This window comes from Camelus bactrianus, chromosome 13, assembly GCF_048773025.1.
Source record: "Camelus bactrianus isolate YW-2024 breed Bactrian camel chromosome 13, ASM4877302v1, whole genome shotgun sequence".
NCBI lineage: Eukaryota > Metazoa > Chordata > Mammalia > Artiodactyla > Camelidae > Camelus > Camelus bactrianus.
In genome coordinates, this window is record NC_133551.1 from 44,857,809 (window position 1) to 44,879,534 (window position 21,726).

Sequence of the window (21,726 nt, forward strand, 5' to 3'; positions counted from 1 at the left end):
GTGGGAGGACTTCTTTTGTCCCTTACACAGAATGTTAAGTGTGAGCTCCTGTCCCAAAGTTACTGCTTCCCATCCAGAATGCAGTCTGGGCCTCTCATGAAGGAAGGTAGTGTGTTATAAATGAGCTTGAAGAAGCAGCAATCCAAACAGGAAAAGGAAAGTCCAAAAAAGTGTATACCTTGAGGAAGAATTTTTACACTTTATTGTTGTTACTTAAACTTCTAGTCCCTAGATTGCTGTTATATGGATCCCAATTTTGGGTTCTGTATCCATGTAATTAATTCTAATTTGCATTAGAAGTGAGTAGGATTGATTTAAAAAAGGGTCTGATTTTCAAACTTTTGTATGCATAATATATTTCTTAAAAATAAAGATTTCTACTTTCTATTGCTATAGATTCTGGTTCCTTATATATAGGGGTGATACTTAGAAATGTGCATTTAAAAAAATATCATGGATGATTCTGGTGCAGGTAGTATAAGGACCACGTTTTGAAAAGTGCTGGTTTCTATTGAAGTTTGCTATAAACCTTAGTATTGATTCTTTTTTCAGTTCACCACGCAGTGTTAATGGCTGAGCTTTTGATCACTTGAGACTGTTTTAGTACCTCTCAAGTGAGAGAGTTAAGCAGAGCATCAGGAAAGTTCTGCTTACACATTTTTGAGATTATATTCCTTGCCACTTCTCTTATACACATAGTTGGATCAATAGGACAGAGTGGTTAGTCCTACAAGACATTTTTTAAGAGTATCTTTGATATTAGCTGCAGAAGCTACTGAACTGATGAGGATATTATTTTAGTTTTCTCCCCAAATCATACTATATGGTAGGCCAAGAGGTCACACCCACTCTACTTTCCATCTGAAAGTTGAGGGAGCCCATACTCAAAGGAATCCCTCACTTGCCTGCCTTAAGGCTTCTATCAGCAGAAATCAAGAGGGAACTTGGGACCTTGGCTAAAAATTACCCGTCTGCAGATGCCCACTGACACAGGGGTCAAGAGAAAGTCTGCATGGACTTCTGAAATGGCTGAGTGAGGAGCTCAGCACATCCTCTCCACCAAAAGCAGCAACAAAACTGAACAGAATTGTCTGAAACAACCATTTAAGGATTCTGGAAATTGACCAGAGGCATATAACAAATTGAGAAATGTTTATCAAGAAAATCTACTGAAGCTCAGTAAGAGCAGTAGGAGTCTGTGGCATTTTGCCTAGAGTTCCAATCTCTGTCCCCCACCCCCCATCTTCTTGGCACAAAAGTTCTGCTGGGCTAGTCATGCCAAAAGACTGGCAGTTCTGCTGCCCAAGGTGACTGACTTGATGTGGAGCATAGCCTAGAAAATGTCATATGTCGGAGGATTAATGGAAACAATGATGATCCCACTGGCAAACAGTAAGGAAAGGCCTGAGGTCTTACTGCTTGTTAGGGCAGACAACAGAGATCAGGGACAATACGTCCAGAGTTATTCTTGATAAAGTTTTGCTTATCCTTGGCAGCCTGGAACATTATATGTGTGCATAAGCCTATAAATATGTTTAGGAGAGACTGGAGAAGGTATTAGGGAGCCACTAGCCCATGGCTGAATGTGAGGCCTTATGAAAGCAGAAAGCAAAATGTGGGGCAGATTTGTAAACTGGGTAAACTTTGAATGTATTCCCCAAGCCACACACAGATCCATTGGCAAAATATGGAAACCATATAGGACTATTGACTCTGACCAACCATTTGTTGGTCACCAAGCTATGCTGACTCAGGGACGACACCTAGAAGGCCAGGCTTACAAACAGAAATAATAATTTTTTAAAAAAGAAAGAAAACAAGAGACACCAGCAACTACATAGTGCAAGGGAAATGGACTTCACAGCATAGGTCCAGGCAAATCACTGAATAAATCATCAAAAACAACAACTCTGGTAAGTAAGGAGTCAGAACCCAGAGTTGCTGCAATTTTTATCTGAATTGTTTTCAATAAAAAATTATGAGTCATGCAAAGTTACAGGAAAGTGTGAACTGTACACTTGAAAAATGGAGTTACTAGAAACTGCCTGAGGAGGCCATGTTTAAAGAACTAAAGTGAAGCATAATGACAATGACTCACCATCAAATAGCGAACATTCACAAAGAGAAATTTCTTTCTTCCATGTTTTTCTCAGCAAAAGTTATGCCCAGGACTCAATTCTTTGTCTTATGATCTAGATATACGTTGTGGTTGTCAGCCAGGAATATAGCAGACACTCAGTGTTTCCTGTAGCAAGAGAAGAGTGGGATATGAGAGTGCTTGTTCCTTCATCTTCCAGGCATCAGCGTATGCATGCTTGCTGTCCTGGGTCTTCCATCATCTTTGAGTATGAAGTTCATTTGAAGGAAGTGTCTTATCAAGGAGTTATTAAGGGACTCTGTACTTTCACTATTTGGGGATTGGGAGCTAGACTGGGGAAAGAGTCCACTGTCCATGCAGATGAGCTTCTCACTCACATAGTGCCAGTCTTTCAGGAAATTATAGACACTTGCTATGGTAGCCTTGCCAATTCCCAGTGCCCTGGAATGCTCTTTCCTCCTTTTAGTACCTTTTATGTGTATTTCAGATTTCTTCAGTTTTCAGGATGTTGAAAATTCTCTACATTGTGTACTTCTGACATCCAATTTGAGCATTAGTCTTAATTAAAGCCCAGCACAAGGTGATGCTTCATGAAGATGGGAGTTGGCCACAAAAAGAGAGAAGAGAGGATAAAAATAATTTTAAGTTCATGTTTAGAACATGACTTGGCCTTTGATGACTATTGCCCAAAATTTTTAGCCATGTTGTTCTCTTATGGAACTAGCTATTGAAGTAAACTGGTTTCGATTTGCTTGTGCAAGTTTTGCAGGTTACTGATGGTAGGAATATGCTCAACATAAATGCTCTAATTATGAAATTATAACAGAATCTCATACTGAATAAACTTTGACTATATCTTTTTAAATAGCACAGATTGACTGTAGTTTTCATCTCTTACCTACTGCTCATTATCTGATTAACTTGATGAATTTACCTAGATGTAATACATAGCCAAAAAGCTATCTGTAGTATTAATAAATGAAAGAAAAAATTTAAATAATATATAGACTTAAAATCTTTTGAATAACTAAGAATAAGCTTTCAGTTTTAAGTGAGAAAATGCTGCTTAATTCTAATTTGAATTCTTTGGATCTTGTGTTACTAACTTGAATATCATAGCATCCTTTTTCTTTAAATATTTCAGGTTTTTGTTTGTTTTTTGTTTTTTTTTTAATTTTTGTCTGGAAGGTAAATTGATATTCAGAAATATTTGTGTTGCTACATATTGATACGATTTTTCAAAGTGTAGGAATTTTAGCTTAGGGGTTTAGAAAAGTTTATGATGATTAGTAAATGGAAATGAAAGGAAATGATTTATCTTTAGAAACAAAAATATGACCTTGGCAGTTAAACTGGCCTACTTAATATAGATGCTTGGTATCTGAAAAGTACCAGAGCGTGTCCAATGTCCACCTTGTAATTCCCTTAAAGAACATTAGAAGGCAACCAGAATGGCTTTATAACTAGCAATTCTTGCCAGGCTAACTTAATTTTTAAATAGATCATGAGAAGTAATATACTAAATATAACTTTCAGTAAGGATTATAATTTTATGACATTTTCATAAACAAACAGGCAGTTATGGTCTTAACCAGATATTATTAGATAGGGGGACTTCTAACTAAATGACAACGCGGAGAAGATTATTAGCAGCCATCCCGTTAGCTGTGGGAGCCACAATAAGCAATATTTATGGTGTTATACTCAAACTGTAGTTGTTTAAGCTGCAGTGATAACTGTCTTTAGGAATAAAAATATGCTCACTATTTTATTTAACTAGGGTAAGAAATGAAAATACTCTGAAGTATTCTGGCTGTAGTCCACATTTGGATCAGTTTTATGTCTAGTTCTTTTTACTGGAAGTATCAGAAGGGATTCACAAAAGAGTAAGGAAAGCAAATGGGATATTCTCTATGGGCATGATAATGAGTTTAACATGCATTAGTGAAAGCAGAGGGGTGACTTAAAATATCAGCTTAAAATACTATTTTTTGTGTGTTTAAATTAAGACCACTTGTCCTCTTTACCCAAATATACACTAAAACTAATATTCGAGGTTAAGGAGACTTTCAAGTAATCATATTTCAATCTCCCATGCGTAGTAGAAACCCCTTCTGAGTCCTCCCGTTGTAGGCACCTTATTCCCTCCAGGATAAAATTACCTGTTGGACTCTTAACAATTAAATCTTACTTCCTTCTTTCTCTGCAGGTATACTGGTATTTTATGATATTTCAGACTGATTTTTGCTTTGGTCCCAGTATAATATGGTGCCTGGATTAACTCGTGTTTTCTTGTTTGTCTAGTGAATGCCTACTCATTCTTTAGGACTAAGCTCAGGTTGTTCCCTCTTCTGAGATACCTTTTATGACTTCAGCCAACCATTAGTCATTTTCTCCTTTACCCTGACGCTTCCTCTCACATATATAATTTCAATTAGCAATATTTATCTCACAATGACTATTTCATTATGTGTCTGTCTTACCCCCTCTACTAAGCGTGAGCTCCCTGAAAGCACAGACGTTTTACTTATCTTTGTTTTTGATGCCCATCAAGGTCTCTGACATGTACTAGGAGCTCAGTTTAAAAGTTCAAATATTAACATTGGGTCCTTTATTAATAATGATCAATAGCATTACTGAAACTCTAAGGCATTAGTTAAGTAAACTCATTTTATGGTTGTGATATTTAATAACATCTCTAGATAAGGAATCAACAGTGGAATTAATAACAATGAAAGCTATTAGACCTTATTTGTTGTCAGTAGCTCATTTCTGCACATCCTCAGGAAAGGGAAATAAGTCATCTGTAAGTAACCAGTCTTCAGTAAATTCATTTGAATAGACTTCTTTTAATGTTTACTGTGTAGTTCCTGTGAATAATAAAAAAAGATAAGTGATAACATGCAATTTTTTCCCTAAGCTTTTTAATTTTTGTTTATTTTGTTGCAGTATGGTTGATATACAGTAACATTATGTAAGTTAAATGTATATAGTATAGTGAATCACAATTTTTTAAGGTTATACTCCATTTATAGTTATTATGAAATAATAATAATAGTTGTAAAATAACTAAGCTTTTTTTTTTTAAATTCTGTAGAAAAGCCACTAATTCAATGCTTTCAGAGTGTAGTTCCTAGACCAGCAGCATCAGCATTGCCCTGGTACTTGTTAGAAATCCAAATTTTTGGACCCCACCTTAGACATACTCAGTTACTCTGGGGATGAGGCTGAATAATCTGCATTGTAATAAGCCCTCCAGATGACTTTGGCATGTATTAAAGTTTGAGAACTACTGCTATCATTTATCAATAAATGTTTGTCTTCCATGACATTTTATCTTTCTGTGTTATCTTTACCTTTAAAGCGACAAAATGCTTTCAGGTTTAATTAGATCATAATATAATCTCTCTTTATTGTACATTCTAAATGGGGTAGGTTTTGAATACTTCCCTTTCTACTATCCTTCCATCCAGCTATCCATATCTATGGAGCACACATCACATCCTCAATACTGTTCTACATGTTTTGTCAATCAAAGTTTTGCTTGATAGGAACCTTTATTGACTATTATGGGAGGAATTAATCTCTTGTATTATAAAATGTCTTTGATTATATTGAACCTTAGATCACAAGTTTAAAGTATAGAATATGCATCATTATCTTTTAAAGTCACTTTCAACTCTGTTTCTTTAAGCACAAATGACAAATGGCCAATTTTCTTTTTTTTATTCTCATGACCTCCCAGTTATTTCTGAGAATTAATATTCTTTGTGTGGCATATCCATCTTATCCTCTGACCTTATTCATGTATATCACCTTACAGATACTTTATCTGAAGACTTTGTGTAAAGTGGTATGCACTTGGCCTTCATTTTATGTTGACATAGCAAACACTGTCAGGGGTTCAAGTGAGTTCACTCTTGTTCAAGCAAAAAACTAGTCATACCCTTTGTCTCCTAGTCCATGCTAAGCTGCCTAAGATCTTTATTCTCTTTGCATATATATGCTAGGCTTTAAAAAATCAATTTATAACGTATACCTTAGCAACACTTAGGGCATGAAAATGCCCAGTTCTCAGGTATTATCCTGCTCTCTGTTCTTTTTTTCTTAATAGCGTTGTCATAATTAAATAGAGGGCTCCCTATTCAAGTAGCAAGAGTAAGTTGCCAAAAAATGCACTGCATTTAATAAAATAGCAATATCATCCCTATTTTGAAGATAACCATTTTCTGTTATATAGCACTGATGCAGCGTTTTGTATAGTAGGAACTTACTAAATGCTTTGAATGGATGAATGCTGGAGATACTCATGGTAAAAATAGGGAAGTGTAGTCTTTAAAAACCTATTACTATAGTAAGACTTTTTAGTGTCACTTACACATTTTAAACTTATTAATATTCCCAGTAATAGGAAATCAGAATTGACTCAGTATGTTCACAGTTCATTAGAGAGTCAGTGCTTCCAATGCCTAGAAGTAAATATTGCTTTTAACATTCCGTTACTCTGTTTGCACCTATCCATGGACCATAATAGGACCTGTTTGGTGTTCTGCAAACATCTGTTTTGCAATTCAGACTTCCAGGATGAAACAATTCCCAAATAATCTCCAGAGAACCACCATACTATTTACTAAATTGAAAATTTTTGCACTTTTAAATAGAAAGAAATTGCCTGTCAAAATTGGCAAATTCTTAAAGGCATTAGAATATCTATTTTGGCCATTTAGCTTTTTTTTTACAGAACCTTAACCTTTTTTTTACAGAACCGGTTCGCAGTTGATTCTAAAAATCTTTCTAAATTTTATTTATTCATTGCAAGCTCAGAGGTGGTATTTTAAGGCAGCTTTGTAACATGAAAAAAAAATGATACCAAAGCAGGAGCAAATATATGCCTGATGACATTAAATATAGTCATTTATGACAGGGATCAGGAGTTTGGTCTCTAATCTCTTAAAAACCAGCCCAGTGATTTTTAAAGTTAGCAGCCCAGCTATTGCTCACCTTACCGAAAGCTGAGTAATGGCTTGATAGAAATTCAGATTTCTGTTGAGTAGGTTTATTGTGGCAAAATTTAGAGTTCAGAGAAGGACATTACTGTCTGATCGTCAGTATACAGTAAAGTTGATGATTGTGGACAAAAGGGAGAGAAGGGAAAAATTTGTGTTTTGTGAAATATTAATTAGTGCATGACTTGATATAAAACAAAACAAAACAACAAATAAACCAAAAACAAGCAAACAAGAACCATAACATGTCAGACCCCTAAAGCCATATGAGGGAACTGAGGCAAATGTGAGGACTTAGGCTGGTAGATATGTTTGCAGATGTATGAAGTAAATGTTCTATTAATGTATTTGTGGGTGATTTCCCTATCACTTGACTCAAATTGTCAAATAACTGTTTTTTTGGGGGGAGGAGGTAATTAGGTTTTTATTTATTTATTTATTTGCTTTTTTATTTTTTTGGAGGTCCTGGGGATTGAACCCAGCACCTTGTGCATGCTAAACACACGCTCTACCACTGAGCTATACCCTCCCCCCTTCAAACAACTGTTTTAAGTGACTGTTTGAAGCAAGTGTTGCGCTTGGTGAGAAATTTTATGAAAGAAATTGTACTCAGTTGGCTAGACTACTTCTTAAACAAAGCTAATGAAAGAAATATGGAAACTACATGAAAGCAATAGCATTGAGACTTGGCAAAGGCCTTCTGAAAAAATTTAAATATTATACTAATATTATTAGAAATTTTGTTAATTACCTCTCTGAAACTGAATGGACAAAATAAAAGTATGGATAATCATGTTTGTTATCCCAGAGACTATATTATTTTCAGAAGCTTCCAGTGTGAAAGAGATGGTACCAAGTGTAAAGAAAGTTTGAAAGAATCTAGTAAATATCATTGGGAAATACAAGGTAGAATCCCATTTTAGCAAAGCCGTCAGGGAGTACAGAGACCTACTGTCATGGTTCACAGAGGTGAATTTTTAAAACATTGTGAAATATGTCAACTGTAACAGAGGAATATAATTAAGATTTGTGTCCATAATAATAATGATGATAATAATAATAATAATAGTAATAATAATACAATAATAAAATGAATACCCATTTACTCATTATCCAGCTTAAGAAATAGAACATAATCTATACCAGTAAAGCCATCTGATGCCCCTAACCAATTGCATCTCTTTCCATAGATATAACTGCTATTGTGACATTTCTGACAACCCTTCTCCTTTTTTTCTTTAAAGTTATATCACACACGTATCTGTCCTTAAGCTACAAGTTATTTAATTTTCCTTGTTTTAAACTTTATATAAATGTAATATAACTGTGTACTGTTTGAAGTTTGCTTTTTTCCACTCAGTTGATTTTTCAGTTTCATCTATGTCGATGCATGCAGCTGTATAAATCATTCCTTTTCCCTGCTGCACACTCTACCGTTGCATGCTTCCACCACAGCTTGACTTATCTGTTCTAATGTAGGTTGATATTTAGGTTGCTTGCAGTTCTTAGCTCTGTTATGAAGAGTGTTGTTATGAACATATTTGTACGTGTCTCCTGGTACACATATGCAAGAATTTTGCTGGGGTACCTAGGAGTGGAGTTGTTGAATCAAAGTTGTGTATTTAACCTTATTGAGTCATGCCAGACTGTTTTACAAGGTGAGTGTATAACTGTTCTCATCACTTTACAGCCTCATCAACACCGTGTCAAGCTCTAAGAATGATAACAGAGCCACTTGATGCCTTTTCTCATGACCACTTTTATTGTGTTCAGGTGGTAGATAGACTTCAGGGAGAATAGCAAATTCTTTTTACAGATATAAAGCTCCAAGAGTTCCTATTTCACAGTTGACAATAGAAGTAACATCATGGGACTGATAAGGCAGGGAAGAAATTGTGTGGAGTAAGATTCCAAATATATGAAGAAAGTATTTGTAGTATTTAATAGCAAGGACATACAGGGTTTTTTTTAATTTCTTCAAGTTTTTTTTTCAATTGAAGTATAGTTGATTTACAATGTTGTGTTAGTTTCAGATAGACAGCAAGGACATACAATTTTGTATAGCACAAACTTCATAATCTCTGCATGCCTGAGAGGTGTTATCTGCAACAAGTGCTTAATTTATTGAAGTAGGGTGATTATTTATTTAAAAAATAAATTAAACTCAGTCTTTGAAAAAACCAGTATTTTATTTCTAGCAAATAAAAGAAAAATACTATCAAGTCTTCACCAAGAGTTGCCTTTTATTCTCTATTCCCGTTACAGCTAGCCTAGTCCTGGTCTGTTTTACAGCTTCCTCTCTGTTCTCTCTTCTTTTTCTTCAAAGCCCTCAAAATTACAGTGGATCCCTATCATTTCAAATACAGGCTCTTCTGCTTTGTTTTCCATTTCCCAAAAGTGGTTCATATTCAGTCCAATTTTCTATTCTTCCTTGAGGACAATAACATGCCACGGTAGAAAGATTGCATTCTGCCACTTACTAGCTGAATAGTAATGGGCAAGTCACTTGACTTCACTGAGTCTCAATTTCCACAGTTACCAACTTCAGAGGGTTTTAAGATTTTTTGATAAATATGTATAAATATATATAAAGTATCTAGTAGTTCAGTACCTTGTATTTAATGACTTGTGTGTGCAAGCTAAGCATTGTACTATGCACTTCACATAGATTCTCTTCAGTTTCTAAAACAATACTGCAGAAATACAGTAAAGGAAGCTGAGACTCTGGACGACTGAGCAAATTGGCCAAGGTCCCACAGCTTATAAAGATTGAGCTGGAATTCAGTTCCAGGTCTGCCCGACTTTAGAAGCCAGGCACTCCTGTGAACCAGCCATACCATGCCATCGCTGCTTTGCTGTTACTATGTTGTACGTCTCTCTTCTCTGAATTCCTTTTTAACTCTCACACCATTTTCATTTTATTGTTTCATACTTGTTTCATGCATTAGTGTCACTCTTCAAAGGCACAGGCTTAATCGTGTTGACTTCTCATAGCCCAGAGTATCACACACCCATCAAGTGCTTAGTAGGTACTCAATTTATATAGGATTACCTCTCATTTTGTTTCATCATTGTTTTCATCTTTCATATCCTTTTTTTTCTCTAGCTCTTTTCAGCGGCCACGTGGCACTCTCCATTTGGATGATGGCGAATACTGGTCCAACAGGGCAGCCTCTTATAAAGGAAAGTCCCACCGACCCATCTTTGAGAACAGCATGGACAAGATGTACAGGAACTTATACAAAAAGGCCTGTAGTTCTGTTTCTCATACACAGGAAAGCTGCTGAGACCAGCCTCGATAAACTGTATGAGTGTCCTTGTCAACTTCTCAATGAAAACATTTGATGTGATCAATATCTGTATTCCTTTTTTTTAAACAGATGGTTCTAATTTGAGTACAGTAGTTAGACTTGGATAAGTTTATTACGTCAAATGGTAAATTATCACGGGCAAACCTTTTTTTTCCCAATCATGGAAAAGAGTGCTGTATTCTAAAAGTCAGAGCTCTGCGACACAGTCACGACCGCCAATCTGACAATGAGAAGGCTATTCCGGCACATCTGTCTCATGTCACCAGCTGCAAATCTAAGAACAGATTCTCACTAGAAATGTTCTTCTGCCTTAATCACCTTGTAATTTGCTTTTCATCTACTTGACTCATTATCTTGTCTGACTAAGATGCAATTATTATTTATTAACTCCCTTTTCTTGGTGAAGAGCAAAAAGATATACTGTACAAAGATGAATTTCCCAAGAGTTAAACCCTGTTTTAACTAGTGTTTTCTGCATTTTGCTCCCTCAGAAAAGACTAGACTATTGATACTTCTTAGCTCGTAAGGTATAACCTTTTTATAGTTTATATAATCATTCACTCCTTCTTCTCTAAAAGAACTACCTAAGTTACCTAAAAAATCAGTTAGCTAGAAATAGCAGTGGCTATGTGTGACCCGAAATGTGAATAACTGATTTTTAAAGATTGAATTCTTTGTATGATTATCTTCTAGAGCCATATCTTTTGGTGCAACCAGAAGCAGAAAATAGCCTTTGTTAATAAGCATGTAGAAACTCAGAAAGAGTAAAGGACTAATGTTGTAATTTAACCTCTTTAGAGGTTTCATAGGTATCAAATAGCCCAAAAAAAGTAGCTTCCTTACTTTAAAGGACACTTGGAACCATAAAGGGGAGTAGAATATTAGGGTATAACTCTTTGTACTGGAAAGTTTGTTGGTTGGTAAAATTAGCTCCTCCTCCACCCCCCCAAACACACACCTGTGAGGCAAGTGATGCTTTGAAGATACGAAGAAATCAGTTACCTTATATAGTTACCAGAGAGTGAGTGGAGCAAGTGCAGAGAGTAGGAGATAGTGAATTTAAACTTGAAAATTTGACTACAAGGTAATGTTTTCTCATTGACTCCGTCTTTGGTTAACTTTACAGTTGTAATTTTAAAAGAAAAAAATTTGAGTTGAGGGCTATTTAAATTGGAATTAACATGTAAGATTGGGTGATTTATTTTTACAGTAGGAGAAGATATATAATACTTGTTATTTAATAATAAGACTTTAAAACTTCATGTTAAGAGTGTTTTGTCTGCGGCTATCTGCAATATATTGGAAAGCACATCAGAGATAGGAGCCCAGCGTCCTGGGCTTTAGTTCTCTGGTCCTGAGTCACCTCCGCTGTCATGAAGAGAATGGAGTGGATCAGCACTTCCTGAGCCGTGTCTGCAGACCGCTGTCCCAGGAGATGGCTTTAGGATGTAGATACAAGTATTTCATTGGTCATACAAGCTTAGGAACATCTGTGCACTATATTCATGCCCCCCAAACTTAGAAGGTCATGAGTGCGATGATAGGAGTGAAAGAGGGTGCTACTGATGCTGAAACAACAGTTGTAAACTGGAGCTGCCCAGGCAAACTGGGAAATACGGTCGTCTTAGTCATAGTAAACACTGCACGTTAGAGGCTCTGAGAAATCCTGGCATAAACCTGTTTTGCTCTAGCATCTGGGAGCGAGTCTGACACATAGCTGGTGCTCATTAAATGTTTATTAAATTAACCCAGATTTTCCAAACTAAATTGAGCACGAAACAATATTTATTGTTATGGTTATCTTTCCCTTCCCTTTCTGCCACCCCAGACCCCTGTACTGACTCTCAAATGCCGTCTGCAGGTACACACGGACACAGTTGGGGAAATACTAGACCACACCATCACTGAGTTACCCTCCAGCTATAAGTCATATGATAATGTTTTGTCTAAGCTTTTGAAGGTCAACACTGAATACTATTTTATTTTTAATCATATGTTCAATGAAGCTTAGTATGTTTTTTTCCCCTTTTGGTGGAAACAAATGAAAACTTCCTCCATTTAAAAGTTGCTTCTTGGTGGAAAGAACAAATATGAACTTTAAAGAAAATGTTTGCTACCACAGAAAATCTCCTGAGTGAGTAAGGAGCACAAAAATTACTTATTGCTCCTGTGTCTGTCATCGGTGTGACAAAGGCCATAAAACATGGGACTCAAATGGGAAATTTAGAAAATGATACTCTGGAATACAGTTTCCTACAGATTAAATTTGACATCTCTCTGAAGGACCAGATACAAATTTCCACACATGTAGCCTCTTTGCTAAGTGTCTATTTCCATTCCCTAGGGAAAGGAGTGGTTTTTGTTGCTATTCCTAACCATGACCATGAATTTTTATGTTGTATTATCTTACAAGAGTAAAACCTTTAAATACTAATCGTTGCCTTTTCTCACTGAAAGAAGCAGAAATTTTAATATTCCGTACAATCAGGTAGCATTTATTAGACTTTAGTAGACTTAATATGAAAGATAAATAGGTCTTTCTTCTTTTTAATGTAATTTTCCTTTAAATTAAAAAAAAAAAGCACCCTAGGAATTTTAGGAAGGAAAATGTTAACTCAACTAAGAAAAAAGAGGAATCAATGGACTGAGAGTGAGTCTTCCCTGGTTTTACTACTAGTTACATAACTTGTATGATGTAAGAATGCAAGAATGGGGATAGGACATTCTAGCTTGATGCAACAGAACTCGCAAAAGCATGAAAATGGGAGAGAGATTGTTCAGGGAACTCCAAGTGCTTTAGCTGGAGATGGTGTGCAAGGTTGCAAATGCTTTGATGGGGTATGATGAGTTCAGTAAAAGGACCACAAAGAGAGCAGCAGGCCTGGAGCAGCGTTAGAAGAGGTAACCTTTGAGCTGGACACTGAAAGAGGGGAAGGACTTTTGAGAACAGGAAACCAAGATGCAATAAACTAAATATTGATTAGCTTTTACAAGGGTGGAGGTGTGATCGAGGAAAATGTCCAGTAATCAGTTAAAAATAAAGATCTAGAACTTGGCACAGCTCAAGAATAGAAATGAATTTTAAAGTCAAATAAAAATAATGAAGTCAGATCAAAATAAATGAAAGCTCTATGTTGTTCTTGTCCTAGTTTATATGTGACCATAATAAGCACCTTGAAAAGTAGTGAACCCCAAGCATTTGCGCTTTTTACTTATTATTAAGGCCCTGCGGATAGCAAGTTAGTTTGAGGGCCAGCTTTTTAGAAATTGAGGAAGATATTCTCACAATCCCAGATTTTCTAACTAGCTAGAAATTTATGTACAAAATGAAGAGGTAAGAGGAAAAACCCAACTTGGAGTTATTGATTTGTGAGAGTATCTCTGATTGATAAACTTCGAGTTTAATTGCATGAAGTTCCTTAGACAACCAGAACCTGTGACTATTCCTTCATTTAACAAATATTGTTGAAGGTCTACTCTGTTCCAGACAAACTGCAAGGCACTGACTGACATCAGAGATAAACAAAAACCCAGTTCCTGACCCGAGTTTGCTGGGGGAGACTGACATTTACTTATTCCAGTGAAAGTGTGCTATAATAGATGATAGAAATGCTATAAGGACAAAAAGTCCTAATTAATTATTCTTAGAGACGTCATACGCTTCACAGAGGGATGATAATTGAAATTGATGTCCTATCTAGCTGACCTAGATAGCATAAGCCTTAGAAAATGACTTACCAGGATTTGTGAAGTAGGAGGGAAATCACCCAACAGACAGATAGGAGTTTAGATACTGTCACACCTACCTTTTTCTCTAAAGGTTAATAAAGTTAATTAAGAATCCTTTATTCTCAAAAAAAAAAAAAAAAAAAAAGAATCCTTTATTCTCTTTACCAAAAGTGAGGAGGAAGGATATATTTTAAGGTATTTTAAGATATTCAAGAAAGTGCATTTTGCTATATTTCTATAGATCACCTCCACAAAAGTACTGATCATGAGTTAGTGAGATAAATCAGGGTTCCTGAACGTGAGGAACTTAACAATTGATGGAGGGTCAGACAAGAAAACAGAGTATAATGTCTGTGGGTTTCCTCATTTTTACTGTATTATGCTCTGTGTAGGCTCTTCTAGTGCCTGTGCTCTTCGCCTTTGTATCCCCAGCGCCACAATCTGGGTGTATCTTTATTATAGCACCTAACAAGCTGAATTATCAATGGCTTCTTATGTGTCTTTTTCTACTGTCACATACCGTGAGCCTGCATGGGCCCCTCTTGCTCCAACCCTGCTCTCCTCTGGGACAAGGTGCTGGTGCTGGGAGTAGGGAGAGCTCACACTTAAAGGGAATAGAGCCAGCTTGGACCTGACCCTCAGGGATTTTACTCTAGCACCTTGGGATCTGCCCCTGCCCCCAGTAGGGTGGTGATGGCCACTGAACAGAGGGGAAGCCCTGGCTTACACCACCCCAGCTCCTCCTCCTCCAGCCCCACCTCCTACCAAGGTGATAGCTCCTAGCCCACCTTGGGGAAAGATGTGACTTGTATTCATGACAAATCCAGCTCTTGCACCAGAACCACTGGGCATACCACATAGCTGGAGGTATCCTGCGTTCTGATTTCAAACTATATGACAAAACTACAGTAATCAAAGTAGCATGGTGCTGGCCCAAAAGCAGACACATAGATCAATAGAACAGAGCAGAGAGACCAGAAATAAACCCACACACATATAGTCAATTAATCTATGACAAAGGAGGCAAGAATATACAATGGAGAAAAGACAGTCTGTCCAATAAGTGGTGCTGGGAAAACAGGACAGCTGCATGTCAAAGAATGAGATTAAAACATTTCCTCATACCATATACAAAAACAAACTCAAAATGGATTAAAGACCTAAATATAAGACCTGAAATCATAAAACTACTGGAAGAGAACATAGGCAGAACACTTTTTGACATAAATCATAGCAATATTTTTTTGGATCTGTCTCCTAAAGCAAAAGAAATAAAAGCAAAAATAAATAAACAGGATGTAATTAAACTTAAGATGTTTTTCGCAGCAAAGGAAGCCATAAACAAAACGAAAAGACAATCTACTGAATGGGAGAAAATATTTGCAAGTGATATGACTGATAAGGGGATGATATCCAAAATATATATAAACAACTCATACAGCTCAATATAAAGAAGAAGACATACAGATAGCTAACAGCATATGAAAAGACACTCAACATGGCTAATCATTTCAGAAATGCAAATCAAAACCATGATAAGACATCACCTTGCCCCAGTCAGATGACTATTATCAAAAAGTATATCAATAACAACTATTGGCAAGGATGTGGAGAAAAGGGAATCTTTGTACACTGTTAATGGGAATGTAAATTGGTGCAACCATTATAGAAGTTTTCTGTTACTGTTGTATGGAGATACCTCAAAAAACTAAAAATAGAGCTATCATATGATTCAGCAATTTCATTCCTGGGTGTATATCTGAAGAAAATCAAAACACTAATTTGAAAAGATACATGCAACTCAATATTCCTAGCAGCATTCTTTACAACTGCCAAGATACGAAAGCAACCTAAGTGTCCATCAACAGATAAATGGATAAAGATGATGTGATGCATATATATACATACATACATACACACAATGGAATATTACTCAGCCATAAAAAGAATTAAATTCTGCCATTTGCAACAGTATGGTTGGACCTGGAGGGTATTATGCTTAGTGAAATAGACAGAGAAAGACAAATATATTATCATTTATATGTGGAATCGAAAATAAAATGAATGTATATAGCAAAACATATAGAGAACAAACTAGTGGTTACTGGGGTTGGGGGGGATGCAAAACAGGGGTAGAGGATTAAGAGACACAAACTACTATGTATAAAATAGATAAGCAATAAGGGTATATTGTACAGCACAGGGAAATATAGCTATTATTTTGTAATAACTTTAAACGGAGTATAATCTATAAAAATACTGAATCACTATGTTGTACACCTGAAACTAATAGAATATTAAAAATCAATTATACTTAAATAAATAGACGAAAGTTCACTGCTGTTTAAAAAAATAGTACTCATGTTAAGAAATATATATCGTTATATATGACGATCTGCCTTTTGTCTGTTACTTGGTTAATCAGCTAAAACATTTAGTGTTCAGGTGACTAGGGCCAGCAATAAAACTGCTACTGCAAGGGGTGATAAGTGTAGGGTTAGGCAATGGTCCAAGGAAGCAATTGCCCGCAGTTGTTTTGCCACCTTATATTCCTATGGAGTTGAAATCCCTTCTATGAAATGCAAATTCCTTGATTCTCATGACAAGCCTTAAATACCTTCTTTCTTTTGTCATTCACAAAGCAGTGCATTTTTCACTGAAGTATTGGATAATTCTCCAGCTTCTTGCCTTTGAATGTAACCAATCTACTCTAACTAGAAACTATGGGTCTCTTGATTAATTAAAAATTAGTAGAATGAGTAAGGTATTTATGTGAATATTTAAGCAAAACTGTCTCGATATGCAGTCTTTTTATCTATTTTACTAATATATTATATCCCAGTATGTTGCATTCAAGCTATGCTCATTCAAGTAATGAGTCTGATGGAAGAGAATGCATTCTGCTCTAATTTGTATAGTATACGTATATTTGCAGGTACTCTTGGGGAGTTGTGGGTGGCTTCTGTTTTTCACTCCCCATTCCCACCTTGGTGACATCATTAAAGACAAGGGAATTTAAGTAATATTTATTAAGGACCACATTCTGTATTGCTGATTTATATACATTGTCTTATTTGACCTTCACAACTCTGTCAACTATGGTAGGTACAAGTAATTTCAGTTTTACAGACTAAGTAACTAAGAATCAAAATGTTTTGATTGGCTGGTGATAAACACAGCCAGTAAATGTTAAATCTTGGATTTGACCCAACTCTGCCTCTCAACTAGGTACGTTATTAAAAAACTCAGCTTGTTACAGTTCATAAGTGTTTAAATGGTGGAGCCAGTATCTCTTTAGAGAGAACCTCAGTGGATTACAATGCAAATTGAACTCAGATTAATGCAGTAAAACCTAGGGCAAATTTCCTGTATCCAAACACTAAAAATAAATGAAGAGGTCATCTCATGAGCTAAAATAGAAGTTGGTGAAAGTGTATAAAAGTAGTACCACTGAAAATCTATTTGTACGGACTTTCTGTGGAGCACTACTCATCCTCTGATTGAGCAACTGCACATTCAAGCTACATTTCTTTTTTTTTTTAAACAGCTTCATTGAAGTATAATTGATATACAAAGGGCTGCACGTATGTAATATGTACAGTTGATGAGTTTCACCATATGCACACAGCCATGATACCATCACCACAATCAAGGAAATGGATGTATCCAACACCTTCCAGAGTTCCCTTAGGACCCCTTTTTTTGATTTGTTAGTTATAGGCACCATGCTGTACAGTAGTTCTCTAGGGCTTACTCATCATGTATCACTGAAATTTTGTTGTTTGTTGTTATTAACAAAAAGGCTACTAACTCCTTACCAGATTTGTAAATACTTTCTCCCATTCCATTGGTTGTCTTTTCTTTCTGCTGATTGTTTCCTTGACTGTGCAGAAACTTTTCTACTTGGTGTGGTTCCACTATGAATTATTCACTGCCCAGGAAAGTAGCCTAGTGGCTAAATACACAGCCTCTGGAATCACACTGCTAAATTCCAATCCCTCTTCAACCACTTAGTAACTGTGTGATCTTAGACAAATTACCTGATTTCTTTGAGTCTCAGTTTTCTCATCTGTAAAATGAAGATGATATTACCAATCCCATGGGGTCACTGTGAAGATTAAATGAGTTAACGAAAAGCGCTTAAAACAGTGCCTAGCACATGGTAAGGACACTATAAATGGTATTACTATTGTCGTCTTGCTGAATGTTACCTATAGGACTTAACTGAAATATGTATGTTTTCTGAAACAACTATTTAGTATAGAGCCATTTCCCCCTGTTTAGAATACTAATCTGTTGCTAAATAAAACATTATATTTAAAAGAAATCTACCACCCAACAAGGACATGTTAAAAATGTTTCTCATTTTCCTGAAGGATAGGAAAGGCATGCTATCCTGACTCTCCTTTGTGGCCCAGCAATTATTTACTTATGATACATTCCCACAGCTATGCTGCATAAAGAATGTGTTTTGGCACAGGAACTGCATAATTTGGAAAGGTTTTTATGATGATCTTAAACAAAAACAGTTAAACTAATTTCAGTTCCACTGGAAACCTGGAGTGGGGGGGATTTTTTTTGCCAAATGAGAGAAAAGATGCCAGCTTTTGAATTAAAAAGTATTTTCAAATGTTTATGTTGGGGAAATGGAAGAAAAAGGACATTTTACTTCAGTGAATTTTTATCTACCAAACATTAAAAGCCTTGGAAAAACCATTTCCACTAAACTTTTATGATAAATAATAGCTTCTATTTTATATAGTCCATTACCGTTTTCAAGCATTTTTATATAAGTTATTTTATTGGATGTCTCCATAACACATTTATGAATTATGTAGGGCAGGGGTTATAATCTACATTTTCACAAATGAGAAAACTCAGATTTGGGTTAAGTGTCTCTTGCAGGTTACAGTGTGGGTAGAAGTGGCTGAACGAGGGCTTAAACCCAGATACTAGTATTTTCTCACAAATACCCTGTAGAATGTTTGCCTGTTATTGCTTGGCTTTCCTTAAGTATTGGATTTTAAGAGATGATACTTGATTCTCAGTGACCGATCACTTCTATATTTGGAGGAGTGGAAATAAGGGTTAATGAGGTGTGTTTGGAGACAGCAAGCTGATCACTTGGCTGGAGCTAGAGTTTCCTGTAGGGAAAGAGCATTGACCATAAATAAATACGGCTTCAAAATGAAACCTTCAGAAAGCCTTGTAAGAAAGGCTGTTTCCAAATTTACTTTCGATCTGTCTTAAAGATCTCACATAAAACCCAAACCTCAACTGAACTTTAAAAAATAAATATTTTGTAATAGAAGAGTATTTCCTATGCATTAAGATACTTTCAAACGCTGGAGTCATTGCCAGAGATTTTCCAGCTTAAACTCATGCTGTTTAAATGCATTGGAAAGAGCATTCGCTAGCCTTTTATGTTTAGTTTAGGCCTTTTTTTTTTCCAAGGAAAAAATAAGAAAGGTTAGCCATTGGCCCCATGTACACAAAGAGCATAACTGTCACATCTTCACCTGCTAGTTACCTGTGTTTCAGTCATTGTCTGCCCATAGCCAGTGAACCTTAGGGACAATTCCTTCTTGTCTTGGACCAAGAATGAAACTATATAGATAAGGTCCACAACTCAGGCAACAAAGATGAATGTAAAAACATTTTCTGATAAACTTAGAATCATCATCATTATTTTGAATCAGGTTTTCTAGGTATATATGTCAGCTTTAATTGGACTTTTCAAATGTTAATTATTTTCTGCTTATAAAAAACAATACTGCATAAAAGTTGGAAGATTTATAAAGTATTCATATGAAAGTAAAACCTTGAGATAACTTGTAATATTTTTGTATATTTTATGGCGATATTCTATGCATTTCTACAAAGTTAGTTTTTCTTTTAATAAATTTTGTATCTTACTACTTTAATGGAAATGTGTATGCATTTCTTCATTTTTCTAAAATGATGTATAAGTGTATTTTAATGGTTACCTAATATTGCATTGATGTATTGTGAAGTGATTTAATCGTTCCTCTGTGGTTGGACATTCAGGTTGTTTCCTAGCTGTGTGTGTCTATTCTATATTTAAGCTGAGGAGAAACGTGTTTGCACCAGAGGGAGGTTATATGATCTGCTTATGCACTGGGCAAGCAGAGAATAGATGGCAGAAGGATTGCTCTTCCTTCCTTCCTTGTTTGTTTGTACTAGGATTCTCTATTGTTTACATACATTTTAGCCTCTGTCTCATTTTCAGAAGCTTTATTTTTCTCACTTACTTTTTGGTTTGGGTAAGGCTTAAATATAAAATCCATCTGTGAAGCATATTGTCTGTTCACATTGAAGGCTAAAAACTGATTTTTAATTAAAACTTTATTCAGCACTTGTGGTTCACTTTGTCCTGCTTTTATTATGAAACACTTCAGCCTTCTTCCTAAAACACATATGTCTTGTACATTTCAAGATGTTCCTTGTTGCTCGTGCAGAACCCGTTTCTTTATGCTGTCAGCTCACGCCATATGTTCTGGCTGTTCATTTTGCTTCCCTTTCTGGCATTTGTGTGGGCAGCATCTTGTACATAATGCAAGTTAATTTTATTCCTGTCTCTTTCCTAAAACTTGTCAGAAGGTAAACTAGTGAGTGAAACACTCACTAGTTGGAAACACTGAGTGATTCTCTAGCATGTTAGTTTACAAGTGATAATAAAGGATCTACCTTTCTTAAGTTCCTAATGTTTATAAGATATGAAAAGAAAATAATCGGTGAGGTCTGAAGTCTTGCCAGATGCGTATAATTGCAATTAAGACATTACTGGTGCTACTTGGCAATAGCACACATTATATAAATTGTAATTCTTTAGTATTGATTATTAAACCAAATGTGATGATTGGGTGAGGGGGAAGGGGAGGAAGCATAAAAATCAGATTATTTTTCAGCCACACTCCATCATGCTCTCATTTGAAAATCTCTTTGCAGGATTGTCCACACCATACAAGTGGTTTCTGAGATAACTGGTATTACACTTCAAGTTAGGTGTAGTCAGAGATGAACTAATTTAAAAAGCAGTGATATTTAAAGGTGAATCTGAATTGGAAGAGATTAGCACTGATAGCATTAGGTTTGCTTTGCCTTTAAAGAAAGCTATTACAGGACAGGCTTTGTAGTCTCCACTTTTGGGACCTAGAACCCCAGTGAGTGGGTTCTGAACATCTGAATATTCTAGACCATCCTCTTATACTTTAATTAAAATATTCTTCTATTGACTGGAACATCTTCTAAATTTTTCAATATTTCCTAACCTCCTTAAAACAAAGGATACTGGATATGCTTTAATGCGTTCGTGATGATTTTGGTTCGCCAGTCTGAACATCAGTTATTTATCAGCCAATATAAACTCAGGGCTGTGGAGGTAGAGGAGGGCCATCTGTACCGGCATTGACCGCCTCCACGCTAGCCTGGCTCTGTTTTGTCTCACTTGTGGCATTTATGCTGCTTTGGTGTTAGTCCTTCCCTTGTTGACAATTCAATCTCATTATTTCAGAACTTCCTTTTCAAGTTTTCTGTTTATGATGTCGAGCCGGCTTAGGGA

The 21,726-nt window shown here is 35.9% G+C and overlaps 1 protein-coding gene across 7 annotated transcripts in view; it reads left to right on the plus strand.

Moving 5' to 3' along the window:
* SPATA6 (spermatogenesis associated 6) overlaps positions 1 to 20,068 on the plus strand; it is a 107,312-nt gene extending 87,244 nt beyond the window's left edge. For all 7 annotated transcript variants that reach the window (XM_010951149.3, XM_045513824.2, XM_045513820.2 and 4 more), the window contains one exon: positions 10,211 to 20,068. In XM_010951149.3, the coding sequence (XP_010949451.2) occupies positions 10,211 to 10,391 (181 nt within the window). In that variant the 3' untranslated portion in view covers positions 10,392 to 20,068. The remainder of the gene's footprint in view (positions 1 to 10,210) is intronic.
* Positions 20,069 to 21,726: the final 1,658 nt, after the last annotated feature.